The following is a 20,321-nucleotide window of genomic DNA, read 5'->3' as shown; positions in this document are numbered from 1 at the left end:
TCTAGGAATTTTCGATGGACTTGCCAACGATGAGTAGACGAGACGAGCCATGAATAAAGGCTTTGCAACAATTCAAAAAGCTCAGCGGCAGAACGGCATGTTTCTACAGGACATTTAAGCTGGCGATTAAATTAAGTGAATGTGCTGTGCAAGGGACATAATGAGCTACACTACATTTCTCGCGCAGAACAGCTTGAAGACCGTTATACTTGCCACTCATATTGGCAGCATTATCATAACTTTGACCCGTAATCCGTACCATTTTCGGATATGAAAGTATCAAATAAATATGTTTTTTGTTAAAAAAAAAAGAAGAAAAATTGAATAACTGGGGTTGGGCAGGGGTGCTGCAGCACCGCAGCACATTTGGGTGAGCCACCCTTGCTTGTTTGAGGTACGAATTAAAGCAGTAATCTCCAGCTGTGCAACTAAAAAAATTAGTATATATTTTTTCTTTGAGGTGGGGGCCCCCAAAAGTGGGGGCCCTAGGCTTCAGCCCAGTCCGCCCCCCCCTTAATCCGGCACTGGCTAGTAGCATGGAGTTCACTAGGCCAACTTCTAATTTGATTGAGAGAACGAATCCTGATGTATCAGCTGGTGGGATGTGGGCGGTGAGTGCATTTAAATATTAATCAAAGGAATGGGCATTGGCCTATTGTCACTGTCACTATTGTCACAAATCACTCGGCCAACATTTCTGAATTAGCCTCCCTCCTTAACTTTTTTTTTGGGTGCGCTACTGATGCACACCCCGAGAGTTGGAAATGTATTGCTGGGAGCATTACAATCACTATTCACGAACACGCAATGCCTACGGTGTTGCACAGATTACATAGATTCCAAAATTCTAAAGCGAAGCAAGAGTGAGTGACATAAGAGAAAGTTCGCAGGAGCTCTACATCTTAAATAATTTTAAGTCCTGTTTTGCGCAATTATTGATTGACTGCTTGAATCTTTATCCTCGGACTGGGAAAGCTTTTTGCAGAGCTTAATCCTGGCAGTTTCGCATAGGCCTACTTGTAGAGGCTTCGGATCACTGACGCAGGCCCGGTCACCGAGATTGACAGAGTGAAGTTTCCGATTGTTGAAGTCTTGTTGCCGGGGAACTATTCCATCCATTAGATGCCGCTGAATGGAGAGCAGTCCTTAACGTGCGTTGCTCAAGCGCACACCCCGAGAGTCGAACCAGCGCCGCTTGATCTTGAAGTTTCTTCGTTTGTTGATTATGTTTGTTTTTTTCTTATCTTTATCCTGCATTGCGGGAAAGCGGACTTGAGCGCTATGCATCGGTGTACACCTTCCGACGTACACCTGACCCACGCTGCAGCCGACGGCAATGTCTGTTTCCGGTTGTCTACTCTACTTGTGACTTCAATTTGGTACTACCCATTACTCGAAATCGATCACTGGATAGAGGCAATTATCGTAAAGTTTCTTGCCCAGAGAAACAACAGCAGGTGCGGGTGGCTGAAGTCGAACATGCAGGCTCTCGACTGCGAGCCTGCATGTTCGACTCCAGCCACCATGTTCGACCCAATGTTTTTAATTATGTTTGTTGTTACGGCATAGCGGCTGATTAGATGACCACTGGTTGCCTCCATCTTCATTGTTCTATGATACAACATTCTATTACTCAAAAGATTATTATGAGAGTTTTATTTATTCTTTTATACAGTGCTATCGAAACAAATAAATTGACTTGAGACTTTTTAACGTAATAGTCCCTGACTTGAATAAAAAGTTTATGCAGCTTTTTGTGTTCGAGTCTGGAAACACTCTGAGTATAAAAACAAAATCATGACGACAATGCACGCACCAAACCAGTTATGTCACAGTGTGATGGTTAGCGGTAGAAATGTAGGCCTAAATACAGGCCCAAAAAGCTTTTACTGAATGAAAATATATTAGGTTCGGCTACCAAATTTAAATTTCAGGCTTAAGACAAAAACATGAAATAGCCTAGTCATGCAATCAATCATTCCTTGCATTACTAAAAATAAATTGAATATTATCCTATTTCAGGAACTTTTTAAGCATTGGTCCAACAAATTGTTAGATTTCATTATGCGGTTTGGTAAAGTTGTGTTGACTACATATCTTTGTGGGCTATACTTCTTTAGCATAGCTTAATCTACAAACCGTCATGTGAGTAACCATGGAGCTTATCCTTCATTTTCCTAAAAAGTTTTTAAATGTGTAATGTACCGTAGTTTGTATTTATTTCTGATCATCATAGCAAAAGTTATAGCCTACAACCTACATGTCAATGTCATAGCAGAAGCTTAAAAAAGGTAGAGACAACAAAACGCATCTAGATGCATTGGCCTACCAATATTGCTTTAATCTGATAACATAATTTTTGGTATTGTTTTTGGTATCTTTTTATCTACTGTACCATATCCCCACTGATATTACATGGACGCAACCAATTTGTACCTTGAAAAGATCGAAAGAAAAAATAAAAAAAGCCGAAGTCGCAGTTTCCGCAAACATTTTAAAATTTTCCGCAAACAAACAAAAACTTTTAGGATCATTACCAGAAATTTTAAAATGTTTGTGGGAACTGCGGGAAAACGGAAACTGCGATCAGCGATGTTCTATTTTTTTCTCTCGATCTTTTCAGTTTGTTTGTTTGCGGAAACACCCTAACCGTTTTAAAATGTTTGCAGAAACTCTGGTCAACCCTAACCCTTTTGAAATGTTTGCGGAAACTGCAATCAGCGACTTCGGAAAACTCTTAGGATCATTACCGCAAGTTTTAAAATATTTGCGGGAACTGCGGAAAAATGGAAACTGCGATCAGCGATGTTCTATTTTTTTCTCGCGGTCTTTTCAGTTTGTTTGTTTGCAGATACCGATAGTCCGATACCTACCTAACCAATACTATAACCCTTTTAAAATATTTGCGGAAACTGCGATTAGCAACTTCGGCTTATTTTTAATTTTTTCTCTCGATCTTTTCAAGGTACGAACTGATAGTACAAATTGTTCAATGTTCATGGTACGAATTAGGTTGCACCCATATTACATAGCTGTTTACTTTTGTGTATGTACTACTGTTGATACCAACTGTTAACATCAATGTAGTTATTGTCTTTATTAGTTTGCTACTGTATATAATTGAAAGATGAGTAAGCACTCTACTTCGCAACATCTCATATGTTATTATTATTATTATTATAAAACTCTACCACACTAAACTGAACAAGATGATTGAATGTTTGTAGTTTAGTATTCATAAACAGATGGGCTACACCTAGTATACTGCGTTAATCAATCATTAGTTTATTTGTCAGGAACAGTACATGTTTGAAATATGCAAGTTGTATTTGCAATGCAAAAGTGGCACATATTCTTATACTGACAGGGAGACAACAAAACAACCACACAATCAACTAGTAACTACCGTAGTCAATTGCCAACCGGCAAAAACGATAATTTTGTTATTTTAAACGCAGAAAATGTAACAAAAAAATACAACCCCACGCTTAAAAATACACACTAAAAGGTAAACAAACATATGTTTAAGACAACGTTACCACGATATTATAGGAAGTAAGCAGGGATCAGGCCTACTCAGATTTCCGACTAAACATTTTTAATTGCATGTTAAACTGACATGTAAATTATCATAATATATAATTTACAATTCTTTATAGCTGCTTGGAACCTTTGACCAGACCATTGGTCCCAGTACATGCTTGGATTTTTTTCCAAATTATGTGTTGACCTATTTATGAAATAGTTGCCACTGGTCTGATATCTTGTATTTGTAATAAAGCAATTTTATGTCTTTTTCTGTGCCTTCAGGTTATTTTAAACTTAATTGAAGTGAAACATTTCAATTTAGGATATCATGCACTTTTTTGATATGTATTGTTTATACTTTGCTACACATGCGGTTTGGACATATAAACTGTAAATAAGATTAATCTAGTGCATGAACACATTTTTTCCAACATTTAAAATAGCAGGCGCAAGCAACAGAGTTTCAGTTATTATGAGCATGTGCACTGTGCGTTTGAGCAGCATATGTCAGTTATTAATTACCACTCATTAATGAATATGGGGTAAATAATTGATATACAACAAGACCTAGCTTATATGATGTGTGGTAACTTCACACTGTCTACCCTTATGATCTGGCCTGTAATAAACTTAGAAATTGTGTGCAGATCATGCAACTATACTATAACCTTTGATGGGATATGCTTGTTGATAAATTGTTAATCTATCTTGTATTAAAAAAATTTACTAATATTAACTAGAATACCAATGCATTGCATCTCTTCTAAAGCATTAGATGTACAGCTTGAATAGATATAAAATAATTCAAAGTTTAGATTTAGCCATGGTGGAGTGAAAAACATTCTATTACATAATTCTTATACTTATGCCCATTTTTTTCACAGTTTTAAATTATGTTGTGTTTAAGTAAATTAGCTTATTTATCTGAACGCAGATGATGTGTTACACCATATAATTCTCCTGTATAACAAATTTCTATTTTGGATTGTAGGCTTGGTCTTTGATTTATTTTATATAACATTGGTTCATCTTATATCTTCTGTAAAAATGCCCATTTTGCAAGCCTTCGGAGCAACAGGAATCGAGTCAACTCAGCCAGAACTCTATGCCTGTAGCAATCAGCCATGTTTGGCAAAACCTCAATACTTCTGTCCTACACCATCCTTGTCTGCACCAAGTTTCATCCATCAATTACCTGCACCTGTAAGTGAAAACAGTTAACTGGAAGCAATCGGCCATTTGAAAATTTAGGTCATAATCATTGACCTTAGTGACGGACGACTTTTGTTCACACTTTTAATTTTTTTAAATAGTAATCATAATTGTTTGTGCTTATTGTCACAATCTACGGTACACTGTGATCAAAATACAGTGCATTACAATCAATAGACAACTAGAAGCAGCAAAGGGTTATGTAGTCAGCTGCTGCTCCCTTGGTTTGACAAGCCAATAGGTGTCATCCAAGACTCAGCCATGTCTTCTGGAGCAGTTAATAAATTGATGTCATTTCAAGTATCAAACAAATGTCTGACAATTTTGACTTTGGAAGAGAACTCGTATGGATGCAAATAGCTCAGTGGTTAAAGCCATAAAACATTTTTTTTTTTAATTTTACGTTAAATAAGTAATTATAAAGAGAGTAGAGTTCCATTTCTTGCTGTACACTTGTATTCTTTGAAGAATTTTCTGAAACCACCAAACAGACATCAAACAGATTTATCCCACTAACTACATAAAGCTGTTTCATTTGAGCAAAGATGGTTGAATGTGCACTTGTAAGCGACATAGCCTACTGATGACAAAATGTATCCATTTGAAAAACTGTACAATAGTGTAGGCCTACATTGTGCACAGTCATAGTTATGAAAGTTGGTTTACTTCCCTTGATGATTTTTTAGGCCTTTGCTCACCCTGCTGCCTGCTCTCCACCTCACTTTAACCAGTCCCCATCTTACACCTCTTGGAGAAACACTCCATCCTGCAGTCCAGCTAGTCGTTCAGAAAGTCCTAACAGCATGATGAGGAATTCTCAGCAGGTTAGCAAACTTTGAAGAAAATAATGTAGTACCGTACTCTTTTGATTTGTTCAGCACCAGGCACTTTGAAATTTTTTTTGGTATTGACATTATTTGATATTGGTATTGGTATTGACTGTTTTTTCCGGAATGGCCCGTTTCGGCGAGTCCGATTCGGAGAGTCCGATTCAGAGAGTCCGATTCGGAGAGTTCCCTATTCGGAGACAGCCTTTTTCGGAGAGTTCCCTATTCGGAGATTTTTTGAATTTTTTTTGAAAATTATTGGGTGACGTAGCCTAATTATCATTGCCGTTTTTACATCGTTTTAACGTCGCTAAACCTTGAAATCGTGCAGAAAAAAATAGAAAATTATCGGGTATCGCAGCCTATTTATCATTGCCGTTTTTACATCGCTTCAACGTCGCTAAACATTGAAATCATGCAGAGAAACTAGAAATAAAATGTTTGAACAATTAAATGAAAATTCGTCATGTCAGTTCAGTTGAGTTGTTTTTATTTGTTACCATCATATTAAAAACAATACACGTCAACATAGCAAAGGTCGAGAAAAAGGTAGAAGCGACAAAACGCGAACGTTAAAACGTGCTTGTGACCGAAGTAAGTGATTGAGTTGAAAGAAATTTGGCACGGCCGCAACACCTTCAGAAAAATTTAAGATATGAAGGGAAAATAAAAAAAAGATGTTACAAAAAAAATCATGTTTATGTCTATAAGTTAGTACTTTTGAATAGTTAAAATGATTACCGGTAGTTTGGATCAACAAATGTGTAGTAACAGATAACCAAATGTGTGGCCTATCATTTTAACGTCGCTAAACGTTGAAATACCGTAGCCTAGTTATCCCGACCAGCAGAAATTGTCGTTTCTACATCGTTTTAACGTCGCTAAACGTTGAAATCGTGTAGAAAAGAGAACTTTAGCTGACTAGAATACGCATACTAGGATATTCCACAATATCGTTTCTTTTATATATAGTTGAAATTATCGAAGCTTTAGATGAGTGGGGTTTAGACCTAACCATTGAGATCTTAAAACTAAAAAGCGAATTAAATTTATTTTTGAACTATTAATGTTTGCTCAGATAAAATTGACATGTATCCTGCGTTGCCTTCTGCATGCAAACTTAGAATATATTAGAATCCTCAACTATTACAAAATTCTAAATCCAACGACGCTTTCTGTTTATTTACAGTAAATAATTTTGTATTTTATTCCACAATATCGTTTCTTTTATAGTTGAAATTCTCGAAGCTTTAGATGAGTGGGGTTCAGACCTAACCACTGAGATCTTAAATCATATTTATGACACCGGAAAGACCCTAGTGATATGGTACGTTCCATACTTCCATATTCATAACTTTACCAAAGAAAACCGGAGCAACAGAATGCTCACTCCACAGAACAATTAGCCTTGTGAATCACCTACGGTAACAAACATCTTACTCCGAATCATGATGATGAGATTGAGACCAAAACTACAACCGGAAATTTCAACAGCACAGTTTTTATTTGTTCCAGACAAAGGGACCACAAAAGGAAGTTTTACATTAAAAATAATAACAGAGAGATGTATGTCCGATTCTTCTGTTTATTTAGAGAATTTTGTATTTTATTCCACAATATCGTTTCTTTTGCATTCTTGCATTTTATCCAGTGTTTGCCTTTGAGTGCCTTCCCAGACGGCAAAATCCGTCATTTTTACATTGATTCAACGTCTGCAGACGTTCGAATCAATGTAAAAATGACGAATTTTGTTGTCTGGGTTCGTTCAAAATATGTGTTTTACATCAAAACAACAGTGTTTACGATTAACAATAGGAGTTAATGAGATAAAGTCTCAGCGAAAACGTGTCAACTAAAAAAAGACAGTTGCCTAATAGCGTTTGCCATAAAAGATGGAGTTAAAACCTAAGTGGCAGTTTAGAGTAAACCTATAATTTTTAAATAATTAATTTTTAAAATTAATAATAATTTAAAAAAAAAAATTCAAAAAATCTCCGAATAGGGAACTCTCCGAAAAAGGCTTTCTCCGAATAGGGAACTCTCCGAATCGAACTCTCCGAATCGGACTCTCCGAATAGTAGCAGACCCGTTTTTTCTTATCAATAACTTGAAGGTTGATCACTAGTTCAACTATCAAACGTTAAAATAGTCAGTAGCACCAATGAAATGCTGTTTTTGAGATGTGCTGATGAAAAACAATTATGGCCATAGACTTTACAGTCACTCACAGTCAGGCATTACCGACTGCAAAAGCACTGATGAAAAATGATGTTAAGATATTTTGTGTACAACCTTATTCAAACGAAACGCTATACTCAGCTTTAAGAAAAACTAATTACAACACAGTGTTATATATTTCACATCACATTGTAATTTTTGGCACTTTACTGCAACTTCAAGCTGATAGCATCTCAATAGTCATTGCATTGTGACCGCAAAATATATTCATTGTGAAGAGTTTTGACTTAACGGTGCACAAACGGAACATTCGTCACACCTTAAAAAATGTCGATTTGTCTTCAGGGTGGACATGAGTTTTCTGGAGCGGATGTGTCTGAGTTCGAGCAGCTGAGCAAAACCAACTTGTACATTCGCGGTTTGTCGGCAACAACGAGTGACGAGGACTTGCATAACCTCTGCAAGCAGTAAGCTATGCTGCTCTCTGATTTGGAATTGAAAACTAAATGGGCACAAATTAATGCGGTCTAACTCAGCTCTAAGCTTCCAACGCTTGCTGTCGAGTTTCAACTGTACAGTATGTGTCAGTTGTGTCACAAGCGATAGTACAAAAATCGAAAAAAAATTCCCGAGGCTAACTAGAAAGGTTCCCAGACAGCATAATACGGGGAGCAAGTCTTTTAGGCGCTGACAGTTAGGCGCTGGTCTGATAGACGCGCACACTGTGGCGTCTGGATATTTAGGTGCGGAGCACTGTGGCGCCCGTTCATTTAGGTGCTATTCCTAGTAAAGTCTGTAGATTGTATCAGCTTGCCAGAAAATTATATCCTGACTTCCGTGAGTGAAGCTGCTTAAACCGGCAATGCTTTTCACACAAAATGTTATATTGAACAAAAAAAGATATTGTTGTTTTATTGATTTATTACTGTTTTATTTGTTGTTAGTCCAGGTTTGCGTTGGTGAAAGCTTTATCAATAAATCATTCAAGCTTCCGAACATTATTGAGTTCATTTTTAGTTAACTCTTTCGCGACCACGGACGTATACACACGTCTTGGGATTTTTGCCATGATGACCAAGGAAGTATCCCTACGTCCAAGGTTGAAAGGTAGCCTATTTCAAGCAAAAAAAAATGTAAATGATGGTAAATGATGGCAGATAAAATTTTTCTCATATGCAGAATTGTTTTGGCATTCGATTAAACTACATATATTTTCATATTACTGTATCATGCTTGGGTAGTAAGGATTATAATGAAGTAGGCTACACTTTTCTGCCAATTTTTAATTTTTTTAGACATTAGAAAAAATACCGTGTGGAAAGTTGCTAGTTGTACATTGAATGTTTTAAATTTTATTGCAAAGATTTGCATCTTCGGATAGCTGAAGATGTATGCTTTCATTTGATGTCAAGATTGTGCGTCTATGTCGATCACATGAGATGTTTTTACGGCGTAAATACAACAGATTTGTGTGAAAAATGTCTGGTACTATTTAGATGAAACGTCTTGACCTCGTTGGTTGCGAAAGAGTCAAATAATAACTACACTAAACATCAATAAAAAAAATATCATACCGTGGCCTATATTGAAGCGGGTGGTTAAAATTTTATTACATGTAAACTAAAACATTACATGTAAACTAATAGGAAAATCTATCTAATAGTTTTTAATGTAGGCTACAGTTTTTCAGGCTATAGCTTAACCGCCTTGGACATCTCAAGTTTGTACACACTATAGCATCAATTAATCAAAGTTGTGCGCTTTTAAACATTTTGAAAGTCATTTAACAAACAAGCACTGGTTTACTATTGACCTAGTCAAGAAAAGCATTTATGTTGAAAAATAGCCTACCTGAATACACTATTACTCAGCGCTGCCACTCAGCAACTTCACTCAATGAAGCCATGACCAACAACGCACACGCATTAACAAAACAATTTTTTTCCTGTTCAATATAATGTTTTGTGTGAAAAGCATTGCCCTACGCCCCTACCTGCCAAGCTGATACAATCTACAGACTTTACTAGGAATAGCACCTAAATGACCGGGCGCCACAGTGCTCCGCACCTAAATATCCAGACGCCACAGTGTGCGCGCCTATTAGAGCAGCGCCTAAAAGACGTGGTCCCATAATACGTCAGGTTTAATACGTCAGTTTTACATAGACGTTGAATCAATGCAAAAAAGACAGATTTTGCTTTCTGGGTTAGCATTGAGCACTCTTTAATGGTTAATCAGGTAGGTTTTTAGGGTTGTAATCTTTTGTTTGTTATGATAAAGAACTATTTTTGCACATGTGCAAAGTAGAAGTTATGGTTTAACATCTGTCAAATCAGATCCAAGTGCAAGATACAGAGGCACTTATATCGGCCATCCATAAGATGCGATTTGTTTCGAATCAGGCAGCTAACTTTTTTGTAACAAATCATAGTGATTACGGATTTTTAGCTTAAATCCATCAAATTCGGTGGGGGAGGGTAAATAAAACGAAACATATTTGTGATATTATCCTGTCTCTCAAGGCTCGATCACAAGGTGATAAGACTCTTATCAATATGGGTAAAGGTTTATTAAATCGGAGAAAAAATACAATGTCACTGGATGTTTTTTGTCGGCGATCTCTGAAGCGGAAGGGAAGTGAGAAGGTTTTCTGAAACAACATACAAATCACAAAACACGTCTTTGCCTTGCATAAACTGACAAGACATTTAAAACAACAATAAGTCGTTAAAATAATTTACACGTTTATACCAGTTTTTTGTAAAGAAAGCTAGATGAATTTTGACAACAGCGTAAATTACTCGGCTTATTGGGTTGTTGGCTGTACTTGCATAGTCAGGCACTGAACAGTGAACACTGATATCAAACTGAAATTCACTTTGTAGGCCAACACAACGGGGAAAACTGTCGCATAATCAAGTATTTATGATAAATGGTTATTAATGTAATTTGACACAGGCACCTGACTGTCTGCACCTAAAAAACTAGGACCAGCAATTAGTACAGTGTCAACATCATACCTAACATTGTTTATATTCACACCTCCGCTTTATAAATTGAATAGCTCTGGGATAAAACACAACCCTGTCTTACCTCCTTCTTGATCGGTATTGGAATATTACTAGCCAATCAATTGTCATAAAGAAAAGTACTTTCCAACCAAAAGCGATTTGCTCTTCGCAAACAAGCAAGCTTCATATAGGGCTTCATAGACACCGATTTTATGGAGAAAGTATCTCACATATTTGAGGGAGTTTTTGAGGGCACTTACGTGACAAACAGCTAACGTGACACAGTTGGAGCGTTAATTCGATTAATGACGTCGATTATTTCCTCAGTCGCTTTGGAAATTTAAGTCATGCTCAGTGAAATACCATGTGTGTGATGTGACCGGTTATTATTTTCCATGAATGGCTGCTCTGCATTCTCCGTTTTTCGATTTAGCGATTACTATTTGCAGGTATGGAAATATCGTTTCAACGAAAGCTATCATCGACCCAACCACCAACTTTTGCAAAGGTTTGCTCGTTCCATCAAAATGTTCGACTGTTAGCTATTGATTAGCTTGCTCATTTCATCAGAAAATATCTTAATATCATCTGTTTTGTGCCATATAAGAAATTGATTAATGAAATCGCAATAAGATGTTCTAAAATCTAAATCGAGCAAGCGAACTTGTGGTGCGTTGGTTGCGCACAGCTGTGACAGTGTCACAGTGACACTGACAGAGCACCAAGAAAAATAGTAATCATTGAAAATTAGTTATTACGTTGTTGGCAGCAATATCACTTTCTGACGATCCCGCAAAGGGTGAAACAGGCTGTAAAGGCTACTTTGATAATAGTGATTCAATTTACTTGAACTAGCTCTGCTTCGCATTGAGCACTCTTTTGATATTAGTACCATTTATCGTAGGATAATGTAGTAGAAATATTTCCATCAAAAAAATGTTTGAATCAGGATTGTCGAGTTTTGGGTACTTTTTTATTTAGTTTTACCAAAACACACAATAAAGAAACAAAACTTTCGCTTTCCCCAGGGTATGGATTTGTTGATTTTGACCGCTGTGATTCTGCCCACATGGCGGCCCAACAGCTCAAACACAAAGGCATTCAGGCGCAGATGGCCAAGGTCAGTGCCTTTCGACTTTCATTTTTATTTATTATTTTCCCTGTATTTTGGCTATTATTGATGGAAATTTTATTGACTACAAAATTATCATTAAATATATGAGTTTGTAAACCGAAGACATTTTAATGAAAAGCTAACATTGCCTGGAAACTACAAAGTGTTGAGACAGGCTGTAGCCTACATTGTGAAACCTGTAAATGTTTACGCGAAAGATGGTAGATCTATGCGTTATGTGCCAGCATGCTTGAAAAGCATGAACAAAAGTTAATGAACTACACCAGTTTTGACTGATTGGAAACTTTAAAGCAAGTAAATTTGACTGCAGAATATTTTACATCGTCATTGATTCGATTTTTCGGAACATTTATGCTTAAAAAACGTCGTTGTACGGTGATTGTTTGCAGCAACAAGAGCAAGACCCGACAAACTTGTACATATCGAACTTGCCCAAGAACATCAACGAGCAAGAATTGGAGAGTTTGCTTTCCCCCTACGGTCAAGTTGTATCAACTCGAATTCTACGTGATGGCGCCGGCCAGAGTAAAGGAGTCGGCTTTGCCAGGTTTAGTGGAGACATTGAATGGTTTGTCATCTTTGTGAGCTTCATAAAAATTGCTAATCAAGTAAAATTTTCAGGATGGAATCGAATGAGAAATGCGAGCAAGTCATTTTGAATTTCAACGGAAAATACCTTCACAATATTGCCGGTGGAAGTAAGTTTGTGTGCATCGTGATTATTGATCGCTGAATCGACGCAACGCATCGCTCGCCTTCAATGGCACGCCGATAACTTTATGCTATCCGTTAAGCTCAGATATTGATGCTACTTTGCAAAAGTTTTCCCCGATAACTAAATTGATAAAAGAGACAAAACGATTCAAGCGACCGTGGTTCAAACACTCTGCGTGTGCGGTTGAGCATTTTAAGGAAAGTTTATTATTTAGCCACACCTTGTGAATAGAATAGTTTACAAGCAACTATACTGCTAGTGTAAACTTCAAACTCTCAACCTTGGTGTCTGCGCCTGTGTCAGTAGTTCAAACCCAATGCAAGTGAACGAAACTGTCAGGATTGCTTCTAGAAGAGGCTTTTAGTTTAAATAAAATATTTTCTTGATCGACTTCGTTACATGCGGTCTTCTCCATTTGGGACTCCATAATTTAATTTCTTGCTGACTTCTGTTACCAAGAAAACATTCGGTTAAATGCCTGATTTTGTTGTTGTTTTTTTTCAGGTCAAGTTATCGAACCTTTGCTGTGTAAGTTGGCCGACGGTGGGGCGAAAAAGAATAAGCAACAGAAGTTTCTAAGCAACGGACAAAACTGGAAGGACGATTTACGATACGCTTATGACCTTCCATCTACACATGGCGGGTAAGCTCCAACCGTTAATCCAATCTGAGTCAATCATTTTTTTCTGCCGAGGGCTACTAAGTTCAAAACACGGCATTGTATATTTTGTCGTGGAAGTGACGTTTATTTTGAAAGTGACTGTAAAGCAGCAATATCATAGCTGGGATTTTTGAGTGAAATGGAAGTGAAAGTAACCATGAGTTTGTTAAACGAACTTTGTTTAGAATTCCATCAAACCGCGTCATGATGCCGTCGCAGTTCATGAGCGCATCGGGATACCCGGTAAGTAGCTGTCAGGTTTCTCTAAGTGTGTTATGATTGCAATGGGACTTTTATCATCTGTCATCCCTAATTGTTATGTTACAACTTGCGATCAATTTCTATTGCGCAGGTGACAGCGCCACCTGTATGGATACAGCCACCTCTGTACGTTGTCAAGTCTCATATGGCACAGGTAGGAGGCGTCTAACATATCAGTGACTGTAACTTTTGAGACTTTTTTCGGTGACTTCATTCTTTGGCTAATGCCACGCTCTTGCCTGGATCAATCTGGATTTAACACAAGTCTGACTTTCAAGACAAACAAAAACTGTTTGTGAAAATGAGTCTGACTTTATTAACTTCGGTGCACAATTATTGTGCTGGTGTGTGTAGGCTGCAGCTCGACATTTTCAAATTGTTGCTTTCGGTTTGAGTTGCTGCATTATTCACCACAGAGAATGTCGTGTTTCAGGGTGGTGGAATGCAAACTTCGTTCGATCCCAATCTCCCTCAAGTTGGCGTCATTTCACAATTGCCCGCTCAAATGAATCAACTACAGCTGGCGCACACCTCTCCGGTAAACATGGCTGACACTTGCAATCAATATTCCGGTCTGCAAGACATGCCAGACCTCCCGCATGGTGGCGTGCTGATGAGAAGCCCCAGCTTGTATGAGCAGATTGAATCTTGCCCTGTAGAGAGAACTGCGAGTCAGGTTATCCAAGAAAGCGTTGACAGTGCGCCATATGGGGTGGTAGACAAGTACTCAGGGGCAGTGATTGCTTACACAGCTTTAGATAACAAGTCATTGTGTTGCTCAGTTTGCAACATGATAGCCACCCCACCCTTTGAGAACAGTGAACCAGGTGTTTACGATGGTCTGCGTTGTTCCAATCTCGTTGCAGCTTACAGGGGAAGTGGTAGCTTAGTTATCAACGCCCCTAACCCCCTGGAGGGCCAGTGCTGTTATACAGGCAGGTCAACTATCTGAAGAGTTCCAGCAATTTTTAAAATGAAATGAAACAGAATGAAATGAAGTTATCAGCAGGGGAGAGTGTTAAAGTTTTTTTTGTTTGTTTACGATAGTTTAGTTTTGTTTTTGTTTATGAAATGAGATCTTCAGTTTAATAGAGTTGTTTATCAAAAGTCAAGAATGGCGGTGTAGAAAATGGAGACTTTGCAGAAAGGTGAACAGAAAGATAAGGCAATATTTAATTTTAACACCCTGTGGGCTATATTTTGCTTGTAGCCTATAACAATTCAGGTACGGTAGGCCTATATGCTACTCCAGAAGCCCCTTGACGTGGAAATTCAGCCACAGGCAATTTTTGGTCTAAAACATTCTAACTTTTTCAATAAACGCATCTGTAATAAACCTTGGTCATTTTCCCTTTTCTATTTTAACCTATTTGTAATGATACTGGGTTATCCTACCTATGCAATTTTGCAATAGCCTATTTTATTTATGGTATTGAGATACAGTAGAATTCGCCTATAACGGCTTCGTTTATAACGTCAATTCGCCTGTTACGTCACATTTCGCTCGGTCCCGGCAGAATTCCTATCTTTTACATACATTGTAGTTCGGCTACAACAGCATCGCCTATAACGTCAATTCGCATGTAACAGCACCCTTTAGTGGTCCCCAGACGTCGTTTGTTCGTTTATAACGTCACTTTAAGCCATCACCTTCAACACGAACGGTCAGTCTTTTAATCCAGTTAGCGCTGCTGCTTGCAAAATGTCTTCCCTTTATTTCGCTACGTCGTTCTCAGCAGGGACTTTAACTGAATTAACTTTTTTCCGCGTGAAAAACTATTACGTGTAAAAAGCAGCTCTACAGCTGACCTTTAAACAGTGGCGTATCCTGGTTGGTTGAGCAAGGGAAGCAATAAAAGTCGTGGGGAATCAGAGGGTGCCGAAGGCACGTGTTTTCTAAGGGTGTCCGGGGCATGCCCCCCCCCGGAAATCTTTTTGCAAAATTACTCTCAAATAATGGATTAATGTGCTTTCTGGAAACACTTTTAGGGTAATGTTTGTATAAAATTTATAAGCAGATAAACAGCTATTAACTTATTAAAGGTAGCTCTTACACACAAACGGGCAAAAAATGCGGCTAAAATTGGAAAACACCAAAAATTCAGCTACAGCTAACTACTGCTGTAGTAGCTTAAGCCAGAATTTATTTCAGTCAAGTTTAGCCTAGACATCACATATCCTGTCTTATGCCAAAGTCTATCCAGCCAGGATAGCAGTGTAAAGCCAACATTTGGCTCAAACTTTTGCTTACAAGGCCGATATTATAACCATAACAGCGCTTTAAATTTTTTAATTTCAACCCACGGGCGCAATATCCAACAAAGCAGAGTTGCCAGATTATGATAAGGTCTAAAAACTAAAATAATACAAAAAAAGACCAAAAGTAAGGAAAACATTAGACAAAAAGGAAAAATGGATATATTTACCTGTTTCTATTAAAAATAATAAAATGCACATAGATTTTATGACTTTTAGTGGATTTCAATAAATTGAAACAAAAATAATTCTGCAAGTATAGCCCGAAACATAGCAAGTATAAAAGGACTGTAGTGGATGAGTTTTAATCCGCCACATTACAAGTATTAAACAAGTATAGAACATATATTGAACAATGGTGAACATGGTTTCATCTGGTAAGGTTACAATATTTGAGAAATATTCATTATTATTATGCATTTTGAAGAATTAATTTAACAAAACAGCCTAATTTGAGGAATTTGGCCAATCTGGTAACCCTGCGCCAGGGAAGCGATTGAAAAATTGCTTCCGTGGATTAGTTAAAAGAAACGTAACTCGCGCAAACTTTGCTCTGCTTTTTTTCCTTAGTCTCTCACTTGTTTCTTAGTATAGCAAAAACGAGAGCAAGAGAAGCGATACGAAACTTTGCTTCCGTAAGCTTCCAACTTTTTTAAAATTAAAACCGAGCTGAAATTACACGGGGACAGGAGTTAGAAACCGTTCTAATTTGTATTCAGGTCACGAAATTACGAAACCGTTTTATTGAAAAATATAATTTTCTCTTTTTTGAATTTTGACAGGGGAAGCAATGCTTCCCTTGCTTCCATTGAGGATACGCCCCTGCCTTTAAACAACTCAAAGCAACAGTTGTACAATGTACGTGCAGTACTGTATAAACTAATTAACTTTTTTTCCCGCGTGAAAAACTATCACATGTAAAAAGCAGCTCTACAGCTGTGTCAAAACCGAAACAGCTCAAGATCAATGCCTTTTTTGCTCATAAACAATGAACTTTTCTACTACTGTATGTAACGAGCTGTATTGCGCAAATTTCCTGTACCTTTCGCTGTAGGTTATTTTTTTTTAAACAATTTCTTTACTGAATTTTTTGCGTGCCTTTTGTCAGTTTGGTGGTACCGGTAGGCTACCCAGTAACCCTGATTGGATTATACACCTCTTTCTTTAATCAAAAGACAGTTGTGGAATAGTTTGCGGTAGTTCGTCTATAACGTCAATTCGGCTATAACGTCAGTTTTTGCAAATCCCCTAGAGGTGCCGTTATAGGCGAATTCTACTGTACCTACGCACAACATGAAAAGGTAGGTACTTTGACATAGGACAGTTTTCCTTGCGAATTAGCTGATTTCAGTCATGCGACTCAGCACGTGATATTCTGACCGATCTACTCGAAAGATTTTTGATATAAAGAAAATTAAGTGAATGTATCGCCACAAGCAGCGTGGCCTAATGGGTTAAGGCAAGGGAATAAACATTTCAATTGTGTGGGTTCGATTCCAACCTTCTGCTAATGTTCTTTTTTCTTTTGCAACTGAACTGAGTGCAAGAAGGATCTTAATGACTGTAATCAATTGAGGGCCTCCCCCAGAAATTTTTTAAAAACACTTCCAATTTGGTGCGCTTTGAGAGCATTTCCAAAACAAATCAAAAATAAAAATCTGTCAAATTGTGCTTCGCCTATGTCGTAATCATACATCCATTTATTGTTTAGAAGTCATGAACAATCTCAATTTTAACGTTGCAGGACCAAAATCCAGTGTTAGACATGGAATAATAGTTGTCTAAATATTTAATTTATCATGAATGTTAATTCTCGGATATTCAGTTAGGCCTACACTACAAAAGCTAACACTTAGGCCTAAACATTACAACCGCAAGCAATTTGTAGAAAAAGCTGGATAAGTTTGCCTCCTGCGTAGGCCTATAGAAGCTTAACGAACTAAATATTGCACCCGCACCTGAACGTTCATTGGCGAAGTAACGTTATATCAACGCTGTAAAAAGGGCAAAGGCATGACTATGAAAGCTAGTACAGTAGGCTAAAGTACATGGCAAGGAGACATTAAAAAATCTTTTCGGCATTGTGATGCTGTGCTGTGCAGTGGCGGCTCGTGCATAGAAACTGCACAACTGCAGCACCCCCTGCACATTTCAGCATTTTCTTTTTTTTTATTAATTTCACGTTTTTTTCTCACTGTCTCTATATATACTACCGACAAGAAGTTTCATAATTTCTGGATTTTAGAAAATATTATGATTTTTCAAGTTTTATATTTGGAAGCTCTGAACTGCAAGCTCTGCAGTTGCGATCTTATAAAAAAAGAACAAGGATAAATTGTGACGTCATTTTTGGCTGAGGTTGCTTTAAAATCCCACAATTCCGAACTGCAAATTTTGCAGTTGCTGGTGAGGCTAGTTACTGTAGCAACTAAGTATTCTTCATCGTTTTCAAGCACGATATTGGGTGGCTGCGACTTATGCTGTTACATGGTTAGACTAATGTGCTTTGCTTTCTGCACAAAAACATAAAGCTTAGACTAGGTTTGGTCGCTGTACAACTTTAAGATAGTGGTAGTTTAGCTAGTACCGGTAGCCTACTGTTTTATCGATGTATATTTTAAACTTTTGGGTTTTGCCATCTTTCCCTTTTGTTGGTGTCAAATTCGTATGTTTACTTTGCCGTTCTGTACATATTTGCGCCAGCAGCAAAAGATAAAATTGAATTAAATTATCGTTATTGTTGTTACACCTAGGTTCATTGCTAACTTACGATAATAAGTTAAGGCCAAAGTTCACATGCTAAAACAGCTTATTTAAACTTGTTGAACATCAGGAGTAACCCTTCAGCTGCCACGAGCTCTTTAAAGGGCCCAAGCCCTAAACATTACGCACTGTTTGCAATCACCATAACTCTGGTTTTTGTTTGCCAAACTACATGGGTCTTACTTTTTTAGAAAGAAGTTCAGTTCAGTTCAGTTGTTTTTATTTCTGACCATCATATCAAAACAATACACGTCAACATAGCAAAGGTCGAGAAAAAGGTAGAAGCGACAAAACGCGAACGTTAAAAACGTGCTTGTGACCGAAGTAAGTTATTGAGTTGAAAAAAAAATTTGGCACGGTCGCAACACCTTCAGAAAAATTTAAGATATAAGAAAATAAAAAAAAGAAAATGTTAATAAACAAAAAAAAACAAATAAATTTAGGCTATAGCTTTATTAGCCCACATAGCTTTAGCTGATATATTTAAGATTTGTATGGACAGTTGCTATGAAGATCGGCCATGGTGCGTTATCAAGAGTGCTGATGGTCTTAAGGGGAACACGTCTTGATGCGTTTAGCTCATAGCAAGAAGAGCAAGGCAGGCAAAGAAAACCCCACAAAGAAATCCTACCACGGGCAAAGCCATTTCAAGCGCAACGCACCATAGGCCTTGCACGACTCACCAAATAGATAGGCTATAACTTGACGACACTAAAAACAATGACGAAAACAAATAAAACAAACTAGCAAAACAACATCATCATCTTTCGGAAATTCAATTATACCCAGGGAAGTTATGTCTTGAAGATATCAAGCGTGCTTTGATAAAAGTTGCGTTGATAAAGCGATAATTTTAAACCCCAGTCAGCTAAACTCGTCACTTCCACACTGATCCAACGTTAGCAAACGTTGAATTAATGCAAAAACGACAGGCATCGCTAGCTGGGAAGTAGTAGTGGCATGTCACAGTAATATGATAAATTTGGGTTACCGTGTATATGTTTTACACGTTAAACCATAACAAAAGTGATAAAGAAATCCAATTTGGCATGTTAGAAAAATAGATAAATAATCAGACAATAGCATGACGATCCAGTCCAAGATATTGATATAAAAAACAACTGGTTGGAGCACATGGCCACCGCTTCACCGAAAGATGGCGATTGGTCGAAGAGGATGGAGAAACTTCTGAAGACTCTGTAGAACTTCTGTGGACAAAAAACACAAGAACCAGAAGGCCAGTAGGAGTACTTACTATTTTGCTAATGAATCTACACACATTGGCCTATCATTTCTGGGCAAAAAAAATAATATTAGTATGTTTGGTGCATGTAATACTTAGATAGGATCATTTTAAGAAAGATTTAGCTTGTTCATTTTTAATTTAAAGAAGTCTTGTATTGTCTAAAAGTTGAAAAAATTATTAGGTTAGTGTTTGAATTTTTTCTGCTGTTTTTAATCATTTATAGAGAATTTTTTTTGTGCAAAGTGAAGTTTATGTGGTTCTTTCTTCGCGTATAAGGTATCGGTAACGCTTAAATATCACCGTGACAACGTAGAAAGCTTAACACTTGCCTGACATCTAGCGGTAACGTTTACCGCAGTTTAAAGGGTTTTTTCAGACATCTAAACCGAAACAAAGAAATAAAAGAAAACACACAACATTTTTGTAGTTTGTCAGAAATTTTAGTCATTTTCACAAAAAAAATACACAAAATTTGTAAACATATTGTAAAAGACTGTTGAAAATGCAACAAATTTCATGTTTTGATTT

At 37.4% G+C, this 20,321-nt stretch overlaps 1 protein-coding gene across 1 annotated transcript; it reads left to right on the top strand.

Moving 5' to 3' along the window:
* The first annotated feature begins 4,524 nt into the window (after positions 1-4,524).
* Positions 4,525-14,847, top strand: LOC145772356 (RNA-binding motif, single-stranded-interacting protein 1-like). Its single transcript, XM_082584236.1, has 11 exons — positions 4,525-4,731; positions 5,427-5,564; positions 8,091-8,212; positions 11,206-11,264; positions 11,785-11,876; positions 12,281-12,438; positions 12,513-12,589; positions 13,111-13,249; positions 13,453-13,510; positions 13,620-13,682; positions 13,962-14,847. The coding sequence occupies exons 1-11, from the start codon at positions 4,576-4,578 to the stop codon at positions 14,478-14,480; spliced, it is 1,581 nt and encodes a 526-aa protein (XP_082440362.1). The 5' UTR covers positions 4,525-4,575; the 3' UTR covers positions 14,481-14,847.
* Positions 14,848-20,321: the final 5,474 nt, after the last annotated feature.

Source organism: Aplidium turbinatum, chromosome 6, assembly GCF_918807975.1.
Source record: "Aplidium turbinatum chromosome 6, kaAplTurb1.1, whole genome shotgun sequence".
Taxonomy (NCBI): Eukaryota; Metazoa; Chordata; class Ascidiacea; order Aplousobranchia; family Polyclinidae; genus Aplidium; species Aplidium turbinatum.
This window is presented reverse-complemented; position numbering and strand designations above follow the sequence as displayed.

Excerpts from the sequence above, each read along its gene's own strand:
- LOC145772356 (XM_082584236.1), top strand. The coding sequence starts at position 4,576 with ATGCCCATTTTGCAAGCCTTCGGAGCAACAGGAATCGAGTCAACTCAG. Across the intron at positions 8,213-11,205 it reads TTGCATAACCTCTGCAAGCA|GTATGGAAATATCGTTTCAA; the intron begins GTAAGCTATGCT and ends TACTATTTGCAG. Across the intron at positions 13,250-13,452 it reads CTTCCATCTACACATGGCGG|AATTCCATCAAACCGCGTCA; the intron begins GTAAGCTCCAAC and ends AACTTTGTTTAG.